This window comes from Squalius cephalus (assembly GCF_949319135.1).
Source record: "Squalius cephalus genome assembly, chromosome: 5".
NCBI lineage: Eukaryota > Metazoa > Chordata > Actinopteri > Cypriniformes > Leuciscidae > Squalius > Squalius cephalus.
Window position 1 is genome coordinate 16716282 of NC_137126.1, and position 23531 is coordinate 16739812.

At 38.7% G+C, this 23531-nt stretch overlaps 1 protein-coding gene across 1 annotated transcript in view; it reads right to left on the reverse strand.

The window, feature by feature from the left end:
* Window positions 1–23428, reverse strand: part of usp2b (ubiquitin specific peptidase 2b) — a 59276-nt gene extending 35848 nt beyond the window's left edge. The window contains exons 1-2 of the mRNA XM_079870563.1: window positions 23259–23428; window positions 16580–17132 (exon numbers count right to left, since the gene is read on the reverse strand). Coding sequence (XP_079726689.1) covers window positions 16580–17086 — 507 coding nt within the window. The 5' untranslated portion in view covers window positions 17087–17132; window positions 23259–23428. The remainder of the gene's footprint in view (window positions 1–16579; window positions 17133–23258) is intronic.
* Between the last annotated feature and the right edge of the window lie 103 nt (window positions 23429–23531).

Genomic DNA, 23531 nt, shown 5'->3' on the forward strand with positions numbered 1-23531 from the left:
GCCAGTGGTTTTCTTGTAGGCAAAAATCAGTGCCTTGAATTTGATGCAAGCGGCTATTGGCAGCCAGTGCAAACTGATAAAGAGAGGTGTGACGTGGGCTTTCTTCGGCTTGTTGAAGACCACCCTCGCTGCTGCATTCTGGATCAGTTGCAAAGGCTTGATAGTACATGCCAGAAGGCCCGCTAAGAGAGCATTACAATAGTTCATTCTGGAGAGAACAAAAGCTTGGACAAGGAGTTGTGTGGCCTGTTCTGATAGGAAGGGTCTAATCTTCCTAATGTTGTATAAAACAAATCTGCAGGACCGGGCCATTGTAGTAACGGGTCTGTGAAGCTTAACTGATCATCAATCACAACTCCAAGATTCCTGGCTGTCCTGGAAGGAGTTATGGTTGACAAACCTATGAATGGAGAAGTTGTGCTGAAGTGTTGGGTTGGCGAGACCACAAGCAGCTCTGTCTTAGCAAGGTTGAGTTGAAGGTGATGGTCCGATCATCCAGCAATAAATGTCTGTCAGACAGGCTGCAATGCGAACAGGTACCGTTGGATCATCTGGTTGGAATGAGAAGTAGAGTTGTGTATCATCAGCATAGCAGTGACAGGAAAAGCCATGTTTCTGAATGACAGATCCTAGTGATGACATGTAGATGGTGAAGAGAAGTGGTCCAAGCACTGATCCCTGAGGAACCCCAGTAGCAAGAAGTTGTGACTTAATATAAACTCTTTTAAACTCTAATTTTGGCCGATAATAGCTATTGCACCGATACGTTATATGGTGCATCCCTAAAAATGTGGGCTGATTTTTTTATGATTCTATTACAGCAATTACAGTGACTCTTCTAACATTATACAATGAATCATATAAAGCTGCAATTCTAATCAGGTCTGTACATGTTTAAATATTTTCAGGTATGATGCACACAAGTTTTTTTAAGATTCTTCATATATTAATACATTTATTTTATGCAAAGTACTTATTTTATGTACTGTAAATACCCTGCCATACTTTTGGTATACTAAATTTGTATACTTAAATTCTGTTAAGGTTCAGGGTGCATCATCGGCTTCTCCCTGTTGTCTGTGTTTGTCCTGTCATTTTCTGCAGCTTGTGACCTGGGCAATCAGTGCTGATTCAGTGCAGCTGCGCACAGATCACAAGCATATTTCCACACCTGTCGCTTGGTCCATTTTCCTTTATATTCTCTGCTGTGCCTGCCCCTGTTTGTCAGTAGATCATTTTAGGTTTTGTCTCATGTGGATCTGTGCTGTTGTGTTGTATGTTCTACATTGTTTACCACTGTGCCCAGGATGCTTAGACGAGGAGTGACAGCTGATCGTTTCCAGGTTGTTCTTTCTATCTTGTCTCGTTCCCTGTCCGAGGTGGGTGGACGGCTCTGGAGATTCCTCACTTCACCTTACCATTTGAGCACTTGTGTCATTAACCTTGGAGGTTGTATTTCCCCAGGTTCTAATAAACTCGGTTCACGTTACCTCTGCGTTTGAGTCCTCTGTTCAGATCCCCTGAAAAAAATTCTACTAATTTTGTACTTAATGCACTTTAGTTATCCGGAAGTAGTACTGAGGTCCAACAACAGATATACTTAAGTATATTTCATTGTGCTAAAGTGGAACTATTGCAAGTAAACTTTAGGTTAAATATCTTAAAGACTGATATTATACAGTGATCATACTATCCTTACTAATAGTGATATTAAAACACATTTTAAGCTTAATATTAAGAAATGTGCACTGTGCAATTTAGAATTACTCCACATAAAGTTTAATTATAATATTTATATCAGTAAGTCTCAAGCAATATGGCAGTAAATATGTTAATGGATTTGTAGTATACTTAGTATGAAATGCATGTATTTTAAAAACATTTTGGTATAGGTTTATTTTCACTAGCGTACACAAAAGGAGAAGGTTCAACTGAGTTGTTGCTCAACATACAATCAGATGATGAAATGATGAGCTGTATAGATACATACTCTTAACTATCGTCATCCAGACACATGGCATGTCAGGAATCTGGCAGGTGTGTTCTATAGCACAAGCCAGAGAGTACCGAAAGCTACTGGATTGTGTGGAATGTGAGTGAGATGAGATGGACTTCTCATCACAGAATCTCTGGATCATTCTCCAGATTATCTCATCACATCCCTTCGGATGAGCAAATCAAAGATTAGATGGGAAACAATCTAGTATTGCATTTGTGTCTTTATTTATGATCGTAAAAAGAAATTAATCCGACAGCATTGACTGTTTTGATTCCCTTGAAGGCATCCTGCAGAGGATTTTGGAGTCATTAACCCAAATGGTAATTAGATTACATTTTACGCTGAATTTGAAGCCTAATTCTATACTGTGCCAATAAAGTCATGTGGTGAAAATTTGTCAAGCATCAAGTTGGACATGATCATTAAATCTAATTCTAGACGTTTACACTGTTGCGTTTTGTAGAACTTTAAGTGGGGCTTTATTTGTAGTAAGCCTACGTGATTCAAGCCATGCCTTCCCTCAGCTTGTGCAGCCTGTATGAAGTCTCATTGTCTCTGGAATTTATCAGGGGAAGTCTTGTCCTGTCACTTCAAATGGCTAATCCTCAGCCAATTACACAGCTGGCCCTAGACCTGCTCTTCCATGGGCCAAAATAAGCCAAACGGCCTTGACACTAATTTAGATTAAAGTACAAAGTTGCTCTGTCTGGCAATAAACCATCTATCTGGGGCATGAGTAATAAGCATGATCTTTACTACTTTACAATCCTTCAAATTGTAAATGTGTAAATTTTCAGTCTTTCTCTAATAAAAACCTTATGACAAAAGCCTTTACTTACATTATGACCTCTGCTCTACTAATAATGGAGCTGACAAAATGACTTCCATGCCACAGGGATCTGAGTTAAGTAAAGTATATTGTTTAGAGCTTTCATTTGTCACATTTTGGAAAGTAAGGTAATGGTTCATTGACTTTGTGTTTAACATGAGTTCTGTGCAACAAGCATTCTGCGAATCTTGGAATTTTCAGTAAACATCAAAAGCAGTAAAACAGTCTAGTCCAGAGCTATTCATTAATAGCAGAAAAAAGCTAGAGGAAATTTTAATAACTCTCCTCAGAGCTCAGGAGACATAATGGAACTCAGTAATATTTTAAGCTTCAACTCTATCATAGATGTTTCTCTGAAACAGTTGTTGGCATATAGAGCTAGATATATTAAGTAAATGTTAGAATTGGTCTTATCAGGGTTTGATGATAATTGTTTGAGTTCATATTAAAATAAAAGATTTTTTAGCACAGATAAGATTTTTAATTTGTTTGTTTTTGAAAGAAGTCTCCTAAGCCCACCAAGCTTTAATTTATTTCTTAAATACAGTAAAAGAGTAATGTTGTGAAATATAATAATTATAACAAATTAATAATTAATAACAAAATAATTGTTTTCTATTTGAATATATTTTTAAATTGTAAATTTGATTTACTGCTCAAGAACCATTTCTTATTATCAATGTTGAAAACAGCTTTTCAAAAAACAAACAAACAAACAGTTATACTTGATGAATAGACATTTCAAAAGAACAGCATATTTGAAACAGAATTATTTTGAAACAATATAAACGTTTTTACTGTCACCTTACTGTCATAATTTAAAGCGCTCTTGCTGAATAAAAAAAATCTTACTACATACCACAAATATTATTATAAGCCAAACCTCATCATCTTGATGTGTCGACACAGAGTTTTTGTAATACCTACTGTTTTCAATGGTTATTTCTCATTATTTGTGTAATATAGTAAAAATAAAAAAGGTTACACTTTATTTTAAGGTGTCATTGTTACAGTGTAATTATACATTTAAGTACTGAGTAATATTAAGCAACTACATGTACTTACTAGGGTAGGATTAGGATTTGGTTGAGGGTTAGTTGCATGTATTCATGCATCATTTTGCATCATTACTATGGTAAGTATGTAACATATGTAACAAGGACTATACATTAAAGTGTTCCAAAAAAACTACCATTGCAGTAACAAATAAAAAAGGGGGAAGACTTTAATTGTCATGAAAAAATATATTAAAGCATCTTAATGGTCCTAAATATAGGCTTTATGTTGTTTTTGTGTAATACAATTCCTATTTATTTCTTTTGATTTTGGATTGAAACATAACCCAGGCATGATATGTTCTTGACATGTTTCCCCAACTAGTTGATTTTAGACAGGACAAAGATCAATGTTCCTGCCACGCAGGATGCTGCAAATTCGCATAGCGATACCCAGGCAATGTAATATTCCCTGTTACTATCAGCCCTTTTATGAAGCTCACAAGAAGAGTTGACTCATTCTGGTGACTTGTGCAGACATGTTTGGTTGTCATGGTGAGAGATCGGCACAGATCCCGGGAGGTGATTCGCATGTGATTTGGAATGCAGGACAGAGTGTGTTCCCATGCAATTTCAATCACAAACCGCAGGCGTATTGCTGAGTGTTTCTTAGTTTGTATACAGTAGGAGTGTATCTTCTGTCTATGTGTATGTGTGTGTAGAAATATGTACCTACACATACTGAACCTGACCCTACCACATGCTTTGACTTGACGTGGGAGAGTGAAAGGAGTGGCTGGCATCAGTATGAGACTCTCCCAATGACTGAACTACTGTATGCTGTTCTACTTAAGAACTCACTCATCCTTTATCTCTTGCACTTCACCTTTCTCTCTCTCTCTCTCTCTCTCTCTCTCTCTCTCTCACACACACACACACACACACACACACACACACACACACACACACACACACACACACGCACACACACACACGCACATTCATTTAGCCATCTAAATATGCAGCTATAAATACTATGAACGTCCTAACCCTAACAGAGCACTTTCTGCATTAAATGGGTCCTATTAAGCCCTTTTACGAAGTCTTGATTTTGTTTTTAGGGTGTACTAGAATGTTTTCATGGTTGATTGTTCAAAAATCGCATTATTTTTCACGTATTCTACATTATTACAGCTCCTCTCTCCCCAGTCTAATTGAACGCGCCGTTTTTGATGATACCCCTCCTTCCAAAATATAAAATGTGCTGTTGGTTAGTTGGCCCAGTGTGTTATGACTGGCAGCGCATAGCGCGTATTTGGGAAATGTCATGCCCCTTCATAACCACAAGCTCTACTCAGATGTAAATATTAACAATGGCGTCAATTTCAAACCATTTTAAGCTCGATTCAGACCAGAACAAGAGGATTGTGCTGAATGGATTTCAAGCACAGACTTTGCAAGCACTGATTTGACTGGATGTTTCAGAGTATTTTTTTTTTTTTTTCTTATATGATGTTATACCATTTAATCATATTTGTCAGAAAACTATGGTAATATACAGTAAACAGTAATCGATCACAAAATCATGGATAATTTTCCTAAGGGGCGGTGAACAGTCTTACAAAAGCCAGAGCTTACAAAAGCTAAAGTAAACACTCCATCAGTACTGTAATGTTAGTTAGCAGGCTACAGGAGGCAAAGATTTGCCCTTCGTCTACATTATAGCTATCATAGAAACTACATAAAGCTTATAATTGGAAGTGTTTAAAGAAAACACAATGATCCATAAACAACAGATTGTCCCAACAAAATGGGAATAGCTACATCTTTCAGGAGAAGCTTTTGTGCGTATAGCCTGCATTGTCTTCTGGAAGCTGTTCTCTGTGAAATTTGCAGTGCACAGACAAACGTTGAGGTTGTTGAGGTTCCTGAATGTAACCGGGGTGTAAAAAACAACTTTTTCTCTTCTATAAAGCAGCCAACATGGCCTCACCTCCTTTGTGTATTGTGTTCCCGGGGGCAGGGTCTATGTAAATTTTAGGGTTTGTGATGTCACCAACCTGGGAAGAAGTTTGTTGTAGTCCCTACCAACCATTTGTTGTCCTTAAAAAGCGATTTCTGTAAAAAAACAAAATCTCCCTTTGCATTGAACATTGTTCTTTATGCTCAAACAGCAACATTACACACTAACTAAAGTAAAAAAAAAGTGAAATCATGATCAAGGACCCCTTTCAAAAAATAAAATTTAAAAAATAAATAAATAACAGTAACGAGGACATCCCTAAAAGGAGGTATTGGGAGTTTTTGTCAGGTTTAGCTCACTTCTGGGTACAAATTTGTCCCCAATATATGGTTAAACACACACACACACACACACACACACACACACACACACACACACACACACACACACACACACACACACACACACACACATAATCTAATGTCATAGACCTTGATTTGGATTCTGACAACATTTTCTTCCGAAACTGTCAAAAACAAAATTAGAAATGGATCACCTCACTCAGTGGCATGACTTTAAAGCCATGCAGTACAAAGCTAAACACATATTCCGTCTTCCTAACAGCGGTATTTTTCTTTAATAATCTTAGTTTTTGTTACTGTGAATGCTTAAAGTCCGATGATAAATGATAAAGGTCTTTGGTTGCGGTCTTTAGTTGTCTTGTGGTGGCTGTCTAAGTGGTGTCCGCTTAATAATATAGAATTCATAGACAATTGGAAAAGTTTTTGGGGCAAACCTGACCTGTTGAAAAGAGATGGTATTCATCCCTCCTGGGATGGTGCTGCTCTTCTCTCTAGTAATATGGCTCATAGTCTTAGAGCTCAAACATGACAAATTGGGCACCAGGTCAGGAAGCAGACAGACTGGCTAAACCGACTGTCTGCTAGCGGCCTCGCGTCACCCAGGTCAGATAAATCCCATCACATAGAGCCTCTTTCACCTAGCTATCATCATATAGAGACTGTGTCTGTTCCCCGAATTTGGAAATCCAAAAAACGTTTAAACCCATCTAAGGTTAAAAATTTAATTGATGTTCAACAAATAAAAAACAGCTATAATACAGATGAGCAAATGCTAAAGCTTGGGTTGCTGAATATTCGATCGCTTGCTTCAAAAGCACTCATTGTTAAAGGAGAACTCCGGTCAATTTTAACATTGAGCTCATTTTTTTGTAAATTTGGAGTGCTGTCAGTACAGAGAACAACGACAAAAATCAGTGTTGCCTACACCATGTTATCCTCTTTTTAAAATTTGCACCCTGTTGACTTCAATGGGGCAAGTTTTAAACCTGCTTTTAGCCTCTTAACATCCTTGATGTGTCGAGTTCCATCGATTGTCGAGTTCGGGCGCATGATCGTACGTACTAAACCTATGCGCGTGAACTCGACAATCGACTACTGTGGGCTTCGACCGAAAACAGGATGTAAATACAGGTATGTGCGCTGGCTGAAATAACATCATTTTTATTCATATCTTTCACATCTACTGCAGTCAGATTCACCCGCGTTCACTCTGAAGGAATCACTCACATGGCTGGGCACTTGTAATGACACATCAAGGATGTTAAGAGGTTAAAAGCAGGTTTAAAACTTGCCCCATTGAAGTCAACAGGGTGCAAATTTTAAAAAGAGGATAACACGGTGTAGGCAACACTGATTTTTGTCGTTGTTCTCTGTACTGACAGCACTCCAAATTTACAAAAAAATGAGCTCAATGTTAAAATTGACCGGAGTTCTCCTTTAATGATATGATTTCAGATAATAACCTAGATGTGCTGTGTTTGACAGAAACCTGGCAAAAACCAAACGATTACATTACTTTAAATGAGTCCACCCCGCAAGATTACTCTTATAAACATGAGCCTCGTCTGAAACGCAAAGGGGGTGGTGTTGCTGTAATTTATAGTAATATTTTCAAAACCACTAAGAAATCAAGTTTTAAAGTGTTAGTGCTTAATGTAAAAATATATAGTATAAATGATAAATCACATTTGAGATTTGTGCTGGCTACTGTATACAGGCCACCAGGGCACCATACAGACTTTATCAAAGAATTTGCGGACTTTCTATCAGAGTTAGTATTGGCTGCAGATAAAGTACTAATTGTTGGCATTTAAAGACATTGTAAACTCAATTGGAGTTAGACAACACGTGTCAGGACCTACTCATCGTCATAATCATACTCTAGATCTAATATTATCACATGGAATAGATGTTGATGCCGTTGAAATTCTGCAGCAGAGCGATGACATCTCAGATCATTATCTAGTCTCGTGTAAATTACATTTAGCCAAGGCTGCAAAGGCGACTCCGTGTTTCAAATATGTTAGACCTATCACTTCTGCCACTAAAGATTGCTTTATCAATAATCTTCCTAATCAGTTTCATCATCTTAGCATCCCGGATAGTTTAGAGGAACTTGATATTGCAACAGAAACTTTTAACTCTCTCTTTTCCAGCACTTTAGACACAGTTGCTCCTTTGCGCTTAAAGAAGATTAAAGAAAATAATCCAACGCCGTGGTACAACGAGCACACTCAGGCCCTTAAGAGAGCAGCCAGAAAAATGGAGCGCAACTGGAAGAAAACAAAACTAGAGGTATTTCGCATTTCATGGAAAGAGAGCTCGATTGCATACAGAGAGGCTTAAAAAGCTGCTAGATCTGCTTATTTTTCAACCCTATTAGAAGAAAATAAACATAATCCTAGGTTTTTATTTGAAACAGTGGCTAAACTAACGAAAAAGAAAGTTTCAAACACAGAAGTTTCCAAGCAGCACAGCAGTAATGACTTTATGAACTTCTTCACTTATAAGATTGATAATATCAGGGAAAAAATTATAACTATGCAACCGTCTACTACAGTATCGCATCAGGCAGTGCATTGTAGTCTCCCTGAGGAAAAATTTTATTCATTCGTTGCTATAGGAGAGGAAGAATTTACTAAACTCGTTAAATCATCTAAATCGACAACATGTATGTTAGACCCTATACCGACTAAGCTACTGAAAGAGATGCTTCCAGAGGTCATAGATCCTCTTCTTAATATCATTAATTCATCTTTGTCTCTAGGATACATACCAAAAAACTTTAAGCTGGCTATGATTAAACCGCTTGTTAAAAAAACGCAACTTGATCCTACAGAATTAGTCAATTACAGGCCGATCTCGAATCTACCTTTTCTGTCAAAGATACTAGAAAAGGCAGTATCTTCACAACTGTGTTCCTTTTTAGAAAGAAATGATATCTGCGAGGATTTTCAGTCAGGATTTAGACCGTACCATAGTACTGAGACTGCTCTCGTTAGAGTCACAAATGATTTGCTCTTATCATCCGATCGTGGTTGTATCTCTCTATTAGTGTTACTCGATCTTAGTGCTGCATTTGACACTATCGACCACAACATTCTTTTAAATAGACTAGAAAACTATGTTGGCATTAGTGGAATTTGCACTAGCATGGTTTAAATCATACTTATCTGACCGTTATCAATTTGTAGCAGTAAATGAAGAGATGTCTCATCGATCACAAGTTCAGTATGGTGTACCACAAGGCTCAGTACTAGGACCGCTGCTGTTCACTCTGTACATGCTACCATTAGGAGATATCATTAGGAAACATGGAATTAGCTTCCACTGTTATGCCGACGATACTCAGCTCTATATTTCTTCAAAACCTAACGAAACTTACCAATTCACTAAATGAACAGAATGCATAGCTGATATAAAAAATTGGATGACTCGTAATTTCCTACTTCTAAATTCTGAAAAAACAGAGATTCTAATTATTGGACAAAAAACTTCCTCACGTATTAACCTAGAATACTGTCTAACACTTGATGGCTGCTCTGTTAAGTCCTCGTCGTCGGTTAGGAACCTGGGTGTGCTCTTTGATACCAATCTTTCATTTGAAAGTCACGTGTCTAGTATCTGTAAAACCGCATTTTTCCATCTTAAAAATATATCTAAATTACGTCATATGCTCTCATTGACAAATGCGGAACAATTAGTTCATGCTTTCATGACATCAAGGCTAGATTATTGTAATGCTCTACTGGGTGGTTGCCCTGCATGCTTAATAAACAAACTACAGCTAGTTCAAAACGCAGCGGCTCGAGTTCTTACCAGAACCAGGAAGTATGACCATATTAGCCCAGTTCTGTCAAAACTGCACTGGCTCCCTATTAAACATCGCATCAATTTTAAAATATTGCTGATGACTTACAAAGCACTAAATGGTTTAGCTCCGCAGTACTTGAGCGAGCTCTTAACGCATTATAGTCCTTCACGTCTATTGCGATCTCAAAATTCCGGCCAGTTGATAATACCTAGAATATCAAAATCGACTGCTGGCGGTAGATCCTTTTCCTATTTAGCACCAAAACTTTGGAACAATCTTCCTAACATTGTCCGGGAAGCAGACACACTCTGTCAGTTCAAAGCTAGATTAAAGACACATCTCTTTGACATAGCATTCACATAATACATTATAGACTTCTATAATTCAGTGTTAGGCTGCATAGATTAGGTCAGCTGGAACCGGGAACACTTCCCATAAATCCTGATGTACTTGTTACATCATGAGAAGAATGGCATCTACGCTAATTTTAGTGTCTTTGTTTATCCCGAGGTCTTCCCGCAGCCTGCCGGATCCAGGCCGTATCCAGATCTGACAAAGGCCCTTCGCCTGGACCCGATGACAACGCAGTGCTGAAGTGCCAACTAGTCTCTCCCTATGGAGGATCCCTTTCCCACTCTACAGATAAAGCGTCGTCGGGAAAACTCAATTTGCGTATCTACCCCGAATTGATAAAATAAAATAAAATTCTGAATCAAAACTATAAGGAAACACCAGTAATTTGTTTAGGCTTGGTTTGTAGGGAATAACAAACCAGCACACATATATTCAAACGCACATAACTATAGAACCAATTCTTAATGCGCATGTGAACGCCATCAGCATTTCTCACAGGATCACGTTTAAAGTTTGTGTAGAGAGAATGGTGTCTTCTTGGCGGCCCCTAATTTAATAACAAATGATCATTGCGACGGAAGCGAATCAATCAAAACTAACTTTAGCTGGAAAATAACTTTATTAAAGAACCGCTATTAAGCCAAAACATTCTCTGTTACCTTAAATTATACGTTTATCTCTGTAAAGCTGCTTTGAAACAATCTACATTGTTAAAAGCGCTATATAAATGAAGATGACTTGACTTGACTTGACTTGTGGTTCATGATCTGGCATTTTTGGAACATCAGTACACCTTTAGTACCGTGGGGGAAGTTGTAATTATCTGATTGATCAGTTTGAATGTCTCACATTTGTGTTTCAGTCACATGGTCAAGGAAGGGATAAAAGAAGATCGAACGTTGCTCTTAGCTCTCTTCTTCTCTATGCTCTTCTTTTCACAAGGGCTTCTTTGCTCTGGCTCTTTCTCTCTTCTCTTTTCTAAAGCCACTCTCTTTCTCTCTCTCTCTCTCTCTCTCTCTCTCTCTCTCTCTCTCTCTCTCTCTCTCTCTCTCTCTTCCTATCTCTCAGGTAAAATTCTAGATATATGCTGGGTACGATTAATGGTATAGGTTTTTATTATTTCATCTAATTAAACCCTTTTAATTACAAATGAGGTGCTTTTGATTCTGTATTAAATTTAATCTACTACCTATTGCAATACAATATCGTAACACTGTAGCAACGCTCTCCCACATATTTTGTTATTGTAAATGTGCTTATTTCTGTCGTTAGTATAAGTAGCAGTGGTAATCGAAAAGAAATGTACAGTTTTCGAGATGGTCCTCACTGCAGAGCATAAAATCCGGGGGGAGGAGTCGGATAAAATCCAACTCCTCCCACCTTACATACCTAAACCTACCAATCTCCACCCCCTGATCCCTACACCCACCCCTAAACCTACCCATCTCCACCCCTAAACCTACCAATCTCCACCCCTTATATAAGATCCGACTCCTCCCCTCGGATCTTGTGTACTGCATTGAGGTGCTACTGGAGTTTTCTACCATCTTGCTGAGTTATCATCTTGTTGATAACGTTTCTTTAGTCATTCGGCAATCCTTCAGAAAAAAATAAGGCATACAGGTTTGGAACAACATGAGAGTGAGTAAATTATGACAGAATTGTCATTTTGGGGTGAACTATCCCTTTAAAAATGTGCTTTATGTGGTAACATCTGTACGCTTTAAAAAACTGTAAAAGTAAACTTTCTAGTTTTTTTAAGTAAAAATTAAAATTACTGTATAATTTGAAAACACTAAAAGGACAACCCCTGAAGTCCCTGATAAAATGTTTAAATATTTTTTAATAATTAAATGATTAAATTATATATAAATAGCTTTGTTCATATTTCTTATTTTTGCTATCCGTAATCTACATTAGTGTGTTTTGTGTTACGTTTTATGTTATTTAATTTGATTTTATTTTATATTTTTTGCATTTTATTGTAATGTGTGTTACCCTGATAGTGTTTTGTGTGTCTGTGTGTATGGTCTATATACAAGTATTAGCCATATTTACAGGCCACTTATGAGCAGATCTGTTCATCAAGTTGCTTTCTATTGTACCACATTTATTATCATGGTGGTTATCAGCTTTTTAAGTAAACATAAGATTTTGATATTTTGGTTTAGATTTTCCCAGTCAAAAATGATCGGCCTTTTAAAAATTGCTTGTAAATCGCTCATTATGCCATGTTATCATAAAATGTTGGATTCAGCCTTTGTCAACTTGTTTTCTTTCAATTGTATTTCTTTTTGGAACTGATTGATCATAGGCCTCATTGGTCTGAGCTTGCACCTAAGTTTTTGAGTGGTAAAAGCATTATTTGTATTAAAGCACATTTAACAAAATAAGGAAAAAATCTGACTAGTGTGTTTTAATGATTAACCAGGAAGTTTGTTTTGAAATGCTTTTATTTTATACAAAATGGAACAAAGTCACACTTGTGTGTTCCTGGTCAAAAATGACCGGCCAACAAAAAATAAATAAATAGAAGAAACAAAACCTGAAGTGCATAAGCTCAGATCAATGAGGCCTATGATCAATCAGTTCCAAAAAGAAAAACAAAACCTGGCCTTATTAAAAAAGTGAGAGAGAGAGAGAGAGACTGTGCATGCATTATCTGCGTCTTTACAATATCTCTCTGATAATAAAGAAAATGCAAGTTTAATTACATCAAAAACATACATTACTACATCATTGTAGCTTTTTAGCTTTCCAGTATTCTATTGAAGTTAATTTATTACTAAATATCACGCTGAAACAGCATTGCCGGGATGTTTCTGTGCTCCTGAATGTTTGTGTGTGCGCGCAGCATGATCTACGATCTCTTTGTGTGTGTGTGTGTGTGTGTGTGTGTGTTTGTGCTTTGCATGAACGGTATACTAATTAATTAATTAAGCGTATTAATATAGATATGAAATAATGACCCCCCAGCAAAAACAAACAAACAGCAAAACTGTTGGTGGATTGGCCCTTTACCAAAAAAGATAGTTTCTACTTTTTACATTGTGGTTTCATTCCCATAGTGAAATCTGCAATCTGAGTAAGAAAAATAACATTCAGAGCTGCAGTTGTTATCTTTAAATAATTCAGAACTAATTTACAATAAAAAGAAGCAAAAACGTTTATAAAATTATGAAATAAAGACTCTATTAAAAGATAATGCAAAATAATACAGCTTAATAATAGACTAATTTGATAAGATTATGAGCCGTATCTCTCTGTACAAGTACTTCAGCTCTCTGCTTATCCTTACAATAACACTGAACCTGATTGCAGATACTTATGTAACCTAAACACACATGGCAGGCAACAAAACTTTAGTGTCAACACATGAGGATTTAGACAGGTCATAAAGACACCATTCAATCTCTTTCACAGCCTCTCCCAAGACCACAAGACCATGGGAATGGAATGAAGAAGAGAAACAAAAACAAAAACTTACTTTCTTTCATGGTGAAATCTATTGATGTTTGAAAAATGTGTTAAAAAAAAGAAGAAGGTGAGATTAAGTTTCAAAGCATCTAGTAATGTTACGTCCGGAGGAGAATGGGAACGAAAATAAGCTTAAGTCAGAGTTCAGCAGAACTGCACCTGGAACAGCACATTTTTTATGTAACACCCTGATTTGGCTGACAATACGCTATAGGCCTGACAATGACAAAGTCCAAGCTAACAACATGAAATTGTGCTGATATACAGGTTTGCTACTGTGAACACGTAATTATATTCAGCACTGTACAGACCTCTGGCCCACTATGAGAGTAATCATTGTGGCACAATGTCATCTGATAAATGAATAATCTCAGAATCAGTTGTAACCTCAGAACCAGTTGTAATCTAAAGAAGTTTATGGTAGGCCAGAGTCTATTAGACCTGATCAAGGATCAGTTTGTTGTATGGCCATGACAAATCCAGTCTAATATAATCACCTAAATGCTTATGTATAAAAATTTGAATTTACTTTAAAGTAATTCCACACCAAATAAAATAGTGCTGGTGCTAATTGGCGGATTATGTAAAATGATACCCTCACATGAAATGAAGACTCCAATCATATCAGTAGCCAAAAAAATGTTGTGTTATTTTACATGAATGTGAGATTGCCACTCATGGTGGCTGCCATGTTGAGATCATGTGACCAGCTGAATACTAATACATTTATTGAACACTTTCAGCTGCAGAGTAAATTAATCATGGGTCAAAAGCATAGTGCAGTTTTAACAAAAGGAAATGTTTTAGCAAAAACTTAACATACTACTATTTTTGTGGGATGCTACATTCACAACAAAAGTAAAAAATAAAAATAAAAAATAAATAAATAAAAATACAACACTACTGTCATAATGGCCTGCAGGAAAAAAAAAACTTAGTACAGCTTTTAAGTCTCTTCTTGAGGGCATGAAAATATAAATAACTTTTACATGTGTTTAAAAGAAAATACTCAAGTTTAACAATTACCCCAGGTTTAAGCCTATCCCAGACTAAAATACAAGTTTGAGCTGTTTTAACTGAAAGCAACTTGCATTGACGTATCTTAAAATATGCCAGTGTCATTGTTTTGTCTCAAGATGCACAATGTGTTTTTCTGACATGTTTATAAAAGCTTCTTAAATGTCCCAACTGAACTAAGGCCTAATCCTGACTTAATCTAAACCCTGTCTGTGAAACCAGGCCTAAGTGTCTCTTACTTTGTGTAATAAAAAAATAATTAAGACAATCGTTCATGTTCTTTCCATTGGTTCTTTCACATTTAAAAAAAAAAATTGTTTTAGCTTGTGTCATATTTATGCATTTCCATATCTTAACTATTACCAAAGATTCGTATTGCTGTGCCCCACTAAATACTGCGCTTAACACAGCACCTTTAAATAAAAGAGAAAAACAGCGCACTCTAGAGATTAAATCTGAGTATTACAGGACTAATAGTGGTGTTAGCAATTAGAGCTGTGCTTCACTTTGTCGGACTAAACGTCTTTATCTCAGTCCTTATTCCTTTATTCCAGATGATGCATCACTGTAATATAATACCTATTGTAGCATAATACATATAATATTTTATTAAAATGCAATATCACTTTTATCACAACTACTGTGATAAAACGTGGCTAAAACGTATAGGCTACTCATAGTAAACGATATTTATATGTGTGTGCTTACATCTATGTACTATTACACAGACCACATGGGATAGACTTAGGGCAGTGTGGTGTTGATTGATCTAATTTATTCTCAAGTGTGCTTGCACAAGTGTGTGAAGTGAAGGTGTGAGAGTGTCAGCCTTCAAGCTCATACTTTATATGCTAAATGTGGTCCAGAATTAAATCAGTATCGTAGCACAGAGTATTTATGAAGAGAGATGATAGTAATATACTGACAATAAAAATGATCAAAGGAATATCAATACAATTTATGTTCAACCAGATGTATTTAAGGCATAATGCTGCTTACAACAACAACAACAACAAAAAAACTCTTTGTTTCTATAGTATAACCACAAGACATAAACATCAACATGTATGATGACATGATTTTACTGTGAGAAACTGCTTATGAACCTTTTCTGTCTAAAGTAGAGTTTAGCTCCATCCGTAATCAAAACACTTGAAAAATGTAGATATGTTTAATTTGAGATGGAGCTAGTGGAACAGTGGACGGAATTGCCCACCCCTGCCATAAAATTATGATTTAAACAGCTTTACAGTTCAAATATCACACACATTTTACTGAAAGAGTTAATGTAAGAGCTTTTATGCAATTAGCTTCATATTTCTTCATATCACTTCCATTGTAGTGCTTCACTGTAACCTTGATTTCTGCTGCTCCTCTTTTTCTTCAAAGTCTTTTTATTATAATTTTTGGAAAGTGTTGTCACCACCTTTCGCCCCGCTAGCAACGGCCCTGCCTGCTTGCACTGACGTTTTGACTCTGAGTGGCAAAGTACCGGCAACATGTGAGAAATGGCACGCTAGAGATTAAAATATAGAAGTACTGTTACTGCGTACTGGCCCACTTTGAGTACTGGTAATAATAAAAGTTTATCAAGACATCATTAACTTTGTCTTTTTTTATCCATGCAAGTCTGGACTGGCTGCCAAGCAAGTCAAAAGTATGTTTTGTGGTAATCAACATTATGCCACAAATGCTGTCGATTGAGCTTAACTTGTGTTGAACCCAGTATTTAAATGTTTATTGTCAGTGTACAAAATAATCAAACTCACCTCTGAGCTCCAGTAGAGAGGCCCTGAGTAATCTGTCCGTCCCCTAATGGTGCTCTCTTTGACTGTGTACACTGCTCCTTGGTCACAAATCTCCAGAGTGGCGAGTTCCCGCATCAGGTCTGACTGACTGACCGACCTGCGTTGCCTTGATAGTGGAGATGTGCAGTTATGTCCAGTCCTAGAAGGCGAACGGCCCCTTTGCCAATTAATTCGGGGAATCGGACCTTTAACCTGCATCCTACTGTAGCTTTCACTCCGGCGGCCAATGTGGGACTCAGAATGGGGTACAACTTGCCCACGTTCAGGCTCCTGAGGAAAGAACGGGACGCCTCGGGCGAGGCAAGGGCTGGGGTTCAGGTAGCGGGAGGTGGAAGGAGCATACCTGGAAAGCTGGGGTTGACCTCGGACAATATATCCCAGGGTGGGATCGCAGGGGTCATAGGAACTGTATGGGCTTAAGAGGGTGGAGCCAATGGTGTATTTGGGGGGCGAGTAGACTGGAGACATGATCAAGATGTGAGGAGAAATCAGCCCCAAGGTGGAGAGAGCCAAACTGTCACAAAGACAAACACAGACTGCTAGAAACAAAGCTAAAGAAGACTAAGTCTAATCAGACTAATGCTTTTTATATCTGAGATTGTGTGCAAAACTTTCAGCCTCAGCAAATAATCTATATTAGGCTGTAAAATGTGGAACACTTAGGGGAACTTCTTTTTGTGTCTTGCTCATGCAAACACAAAGACAACATGATAAACGTGACTTGTCTCATCTTTCAGTATCAGTTGTGTGCAAGTAGGACAACAGTCAACTAGAGTAGAGTTACTAGCAGGTAATGTACACTGAGACTCAAAAGGTTGAGGATGAATGTTATAATTCAAAAACATTATAGTTTTGGATTTTGGTTGGACAAAAAGAGAAATGCAGATGACCCTTTCAAAGACTTCCACAAACTCCAACCTTCAGAAAATGGTTTCAGAGTTTCACCTCCACAAGTTACATCTCCCGCAAAAGCAAAAATGATTGAGTGGATGTCACGGAACAGTCTTCTCAAGTCATTTATTTTATGTTTTATGAATGAAAATTGTGTAAAGTAAAATTATATTCCTTTCAAATCTTACGAACTATGAAATAACACCTGCAACATACAATAAATTACATCAAATGCAGACCTATTGAATGGCAATTATAGCTACAAAATCTCCCTCAACCCTAAACCTAACCCTAACCGTACCCCTTCATAAATACAAAAATTTACAAACTGAGGAAAGCAAATAGGATGAGTTCTGTCATTTATGATTTATGGATAAAAGAAAATATCAGACTGTAATAATGATATCAGATATCATGGTACATTGGTACTAGACGAATAGTGGATACCATGTTATATGTCCTAAAAAACATATTAGTATTGTTTTTGTTTTTGCTTGAAGTGGAAAAATAAGCTAATAAAGATATGATGATAAAGACATGATGCTCATAAGGAAGAAAATGAAGATGATAATGAAACAGTGAAGATGGTAAATATGGAGTAGAAGCAGCCCTCTATTACTCGCATATGTGACCAAATTTCACACTGGGCGACTAAAAATGTCTTTAATTAGCCAATGGCTAGTAAATTGTACGATTTTAGTCACCTGTGATTGAGTAAGAGAATAAAAATAAGTTTAGTGCAGATAATAATAATAATATTGCCTGCAGAACTTTACGCACCATCACTTGGCTGAGAGCGCCATCGGTAGCAAACAAGTGGCTAAATGGGACTACAAAGGCTGTCGGGGACATTAAATGTCTTCACGGCGAACAGGTAAACTCAGTCCGTTTTTACAGCCTCGTTAAGCTTATATAAAGTTTGAGTTACAATAGTTTACAAGAGCACAATTATAACTTATAATTGTGCTCTTGTAAACTATTGTAACTCAAACTTTATGGGAAATTGTTTTTAGATAAAAACTAAAAGAGTTGTCGGAAGCTTAGTGATGGTGATGTTGAAGTCGTGGGACTGTGGTAGTGTTACATGTATGATCTGTTTTCCCCCTTCATTTTGTTTTTGGTTCAGTCCTGTGACCTAGAGTTCCATGATTGTTCTAATTAGTCATGTCAATCACATTTGCATTGTCAGTCAACACAATTAGTTATCTTGTTAGTCCCTGTGTATTTATACCTTGTGTTCTCCCCTACAGTCTTTGTCCGTTATCGCCAATGTAAGCGTGAGTGTTTGGTGTTTCCCCTGAGAGTTTGGTTATTAAATGTTATTTCTACGTATTCCTTGTCTCCATGAGCTTTGTCCTACACGTAATGTGACAGAATAACGACAGAATTGCCAGCAGCCATATCCCCCTGTAGCCCAAGACTGGTTGCCCACTAAAGCTAAGCAGGGATGAGCCTGGTTAGTACCTGGATGGGAGACCTCCTGAGAAAACCAGGTTGCTGCTGGAAGAGGTGTTAGTGAGGCCAGCAGGGGGTGCTTACCCTGTGGTCTGTGTGGGTCCTAACGCCCTAGTATAGTGACTATATACTGTCAAAAGAGCACCGTCCTTCGGATGAGACGTAAAACCGAGGTCCTGACTCTCTGAGAGTGATAATCCATACCAAGATAATCGCCACAGAGCCCGGACCACAAACAGAGTCTGACCAGGTGCGTGAGCTGGCAACATTGTGCGTCGCAGAGGGAGTGCTTGTGGAGCTCGAGGGCTGGGAGGAGAGCCCCGCCCCCACACCACTACTGCTGTGGATGAGACGTCAGTGGCCTCTGGCATATATTATGAGCAATTGAAGGACATTTTTGAGGAGAGCCTCATAGACTGGTTTGGCAAGGTAATTCCCATTTCCTCTGTATCTCCAGTGTCCCTTGTATTACCTGAATGCCCGCCCAGCCTCCCTTTCCCACTTCCTCAATCAGCCAGTTCCTCAGTCCTGCCTCAGCTGCTGTACTTCAACCCCTCTGCAGCTCCCATATGTGTTGAAGACCTGCCCAGTGTCTTCAGGCCACCTCTGCCTGTTGACACTTCGGCTCCGCCTTGGCTCCGCCCTCCCTCTGCTCCACCGGAAACCATCGGCCCTACGGCTTCTCCAGGCTCCCTCGTCCCTCCGGCTGCGCCTTGGTCAGCCGTCGACCTGCCTGCACCTTCGGCTCCGTCTGACTCCGCCTTTCCACCGGCTCCACCTTCGTCCTCGGTACCACCGGCTCAGCCTCTGTCCTCTGGTATTCTGGCTCCACCTCGGACGCTCGTAGCCACAACTCCACCTCAGTCTCCAGGACCAGCGGTCTCGGGTGGGCTCATCGGCTATTCAGCTTCACCAGGGTCTCCACCTGTGGCATCATCTCCATTGGTCGTCCCCAGGGTGTCACCTTCCAGCAAGTCGTCTACACCATGGCTCCTCCCGCCTTCGACTCCGCCCTGGGGCCTCGTCCTGGCTGGTCTCTGGCATGTCATCTGGATCCTCCTGCTCCTTGCTCCCCACTGGCTTCTCCCACCATCCACTCCTCCATAGACTGTTTTTGTTTGTGCCCTGGACTTTTTGTTTTTTGTTAGCTCCATGTCATCCTCCAGAACCCCCACCCTCCTCAGTTGGACTATGTACGGCGCGAGGAGGGGGCTTTTTTGGAGGGGGCGTACTGTTACATGTATGATCTGTTTCATCCCTTCATTGTGTTTTTGGTTTAGTCCTGTGACCTAGTGTTCAATGATTGTTCTAATTAGTCATATCATGTGTCTATCACATGTGCATTGTCAATCACCTCATTAGTTATCTTGTTAGTCACTGTGTATTTATTCCTTGTGTTCTCCTTCAGTCTTTGTCCGTTATCGTCAATGTAAGCGTGAGAGTTTGGTTATTAAATGTTATTTCTACGTATTCCTCGTCTCCATGAGCTTTGTCCAACACGTAACGTGACAGGTACTTCATTTATAGCTTAGCTGTCATGAGTCTGGTTCTCTCTCTGGCTTTTCCTGTCCTTTTCCCCCCTCTGCTGGTCTATGCTGGTTATTCCTCTCTCTTTCCCTTTTCCCCTTCAGCTGATTCTCATTGCTGTCATCTCGCTGATTCATTTCACCTGTTCTCTCCTCTAGCCTGCTTGCTATTTAATGTTCCCTGTTTTCTTGCCATTTGCTGGATTATTTCGTTTGAGTATCATGCTGCTGGCTATCTACAAACCCTGCTGTTCCTGTCTTGTCATGTCGCAGTCCTGTCTACAGTCCGGTTCAGGTCAGCTAAGCCGTTACACTGTCTATTAATATTCTCTTCTACATTGTGTCCAGCCCTCCCGCTGTCGACGAACGCCCTGAACAGACTTTGTGCGTTGCTACGCTCTGCCCGTGGAGACGAGAGGTTAAGAGTCTTCTAGCCGGTCTCCCTGATTTCTGCTGCCTCTCAGTCACGCACAAGAGAGTTGAGAGAGGGTTCCTGTTTATAAGACTGTTGACTGTTTAATCTGCACTAATTGCAGCTACCTGAGTTCCTGTTTGAAAAGACTGTTTTATCTGCACTATTAGCAGCTACCTGAGTTCCTGTTTGAAAAGGCAGTTTATCTCTGCTTCATCTGCATTTACCTGCGTTACTGTTTGAAGAGAATTTGTTTTCTGCTCTCTCAAAAGAAATAAACTCTGACTCTCAAATTGCATTTTGGATCCTATCTCTTCCTTACAACATTAGCTTTAGATTTTTTACTTCGGGCGACTGCATAGTCTTAAATTCATAAGTTGTGTTCATTTGTGAAAATTGGTGATGGACAAGTGTAAGTATCAAACTTTTGTTGATCACAGAGCTTGTTTTTTTTTTTGGGATAATCCAAAAGCCTATAGAAAAGGCCCAACCCTAACCCTTTTTGTTGAGGGAACCAGTGTGATGATAACTGCCAGTTGGCCTACAAAGTGACATCATACTGCACCGCTCTATATACATACAGTCGGCATCTAGTCATAGTTGGGGGAGTGGTGAGGGTGGAGTCGGCATGGGGGAAAACACTGCGAACATCGTGTGTATTTGAATGACAAAAATGCCGCCTGCCGACCGGCAATGGTACATTGCAAAATTAACTGCAATAGGTTATGATTGCCTTTATTTAATTAAAAACTGGGTCAATGACCCAACCAAATGGCCGAAGGTGTCATTTCCAGACATATTTTGTTATCTGGTTGAATCTCCAGGTAAGACATTGTGGTAGCTGTAGCGGTAACATTAGCCTATAACTCAATCAACTTTCGTATATGTTGCATACTATAACTCCATAAAACCTTGTCACTTACCAATTGTACGTATGCTTCACTCCAAACTATTAATCCTTTTGTAAAACGGTGATCAGTAGTACGAAGGTGCAGAGGGACTGTGTTGACAGTTATCCCTAACTCACAGACTGCAGTCTGTATTGAGTGTAGACCTCTACTACTCCATAGGTTCGCGATTGGCCTATCAAGCGAGCCTTCAGCTGATAACGCTAATGTGAATGAGACATCCCTTATGAAAAACAACTATAGGAATCTTGTAGTATTTTGGGACATACTATAGAAGTACTATAGAGGTATTACAGAACATCACAGAAGTATTATACACTACTATAGAAATCTTATAGGATTACTATATGTTCTTTTTCGTAAGGGATGTAGACAAATCTGGCCCACTGCCTAATACGAGTTTAACACCCACTACTATATCACACAGGGATCTACTCACACAGTAATCTCAAAAATGACAAGTCCCTGTCCTCCTTTCCGGTTCTGTGTGTTTATTAGGAAGGATGTAGATTAGAACTTCAATTCATAATTTGTTTGTTTATTGGCGGTACAGAAAACGACACAGCAACTCTTCGGCATGATTGTCCCGTGTATTTCAATTAGCGCCAAGGCAATGTTTTCCCCCACGGGCTAAATTTACATCACGTGACGGGGCGTTCCCGGGGGCGTTCCCAGATCGACATTGGTATGTCTTAATATAAACTATTTTTTTATGTTAATCAAACTAAATACTTATTTTTCATTTGTTATTTTTCATATGATTATTTAATTTCTGTACCTAATCTGTATTAAATTTACCTGAAAAGCACTGTTTATTTAATTTGCATCTTTGTTCTATTGTGTTCATTTGTGCTATTGCTTGTAGTTTGTTATTTGTCCTTTTATTACAGACTGTTACTTGTCTTTAATAGTGTTTGAAATGTATGTATGTAGAATTTGCATTGTTCTTGCATTTCATGTAAAAAGTCTGGAGAGAAAAAAAAAAACTAGCCAATGACGTATAGTTTCAGCGAATCCGTAGAGGGTTGAGAAGTAGAATATGATGATGCCGATAATGATGACGACGGCGAAGAGTGTTTGTAGTGATGTAAATTTCAGGAGAGAACTGACTCATGGGGAATGGAGGAATGCATATTGGCTAAAGTCAGAGTAATTAAGTAATGCACTGCTACCTATTAAAGCAGTGGACGCAATCTGAGCGTGAGTCAAACAGAGACTGTTACTGTAGGATACAGTAGTTACTATAAACACTGCCTTTACTGCCCACTCATTAACGCTAACTATTGAAAACTGCCATTGAAAACGGCTGGTGGTCTAATAAAATTGCATGAACGATATAATCATCAATAGACAGGGTTGCTAATAGTAAGCTTAGCTGATGTGGGTAAGTTATGTCACATGTTTAATCCTGCGCTAGAGCCTCCCCGCACAACCCTTAAGATCCTTACCAGTGGAATTCCAGTTCATCCTCCTGAGTGACCAGAAAAATATCCCTGTATTTCCCTAAACACCACACGCTACTTTAAGATCCAGCAGAAGATCATACGAGACGGGCTCGGCGTTACGCACTCGGATCAGTTGGTTGGAGTGACAGCATACCAGCACAGGGTCCTGATCCAATATGTGCTCTTCTCAAGTCGGGATTTAAGGAACCGCCTCCCAAGCGGTCGCCATAGCAACGCGGATCGCTCTCTCGCGCGCTCTCTATCTTTGGCTTGCTG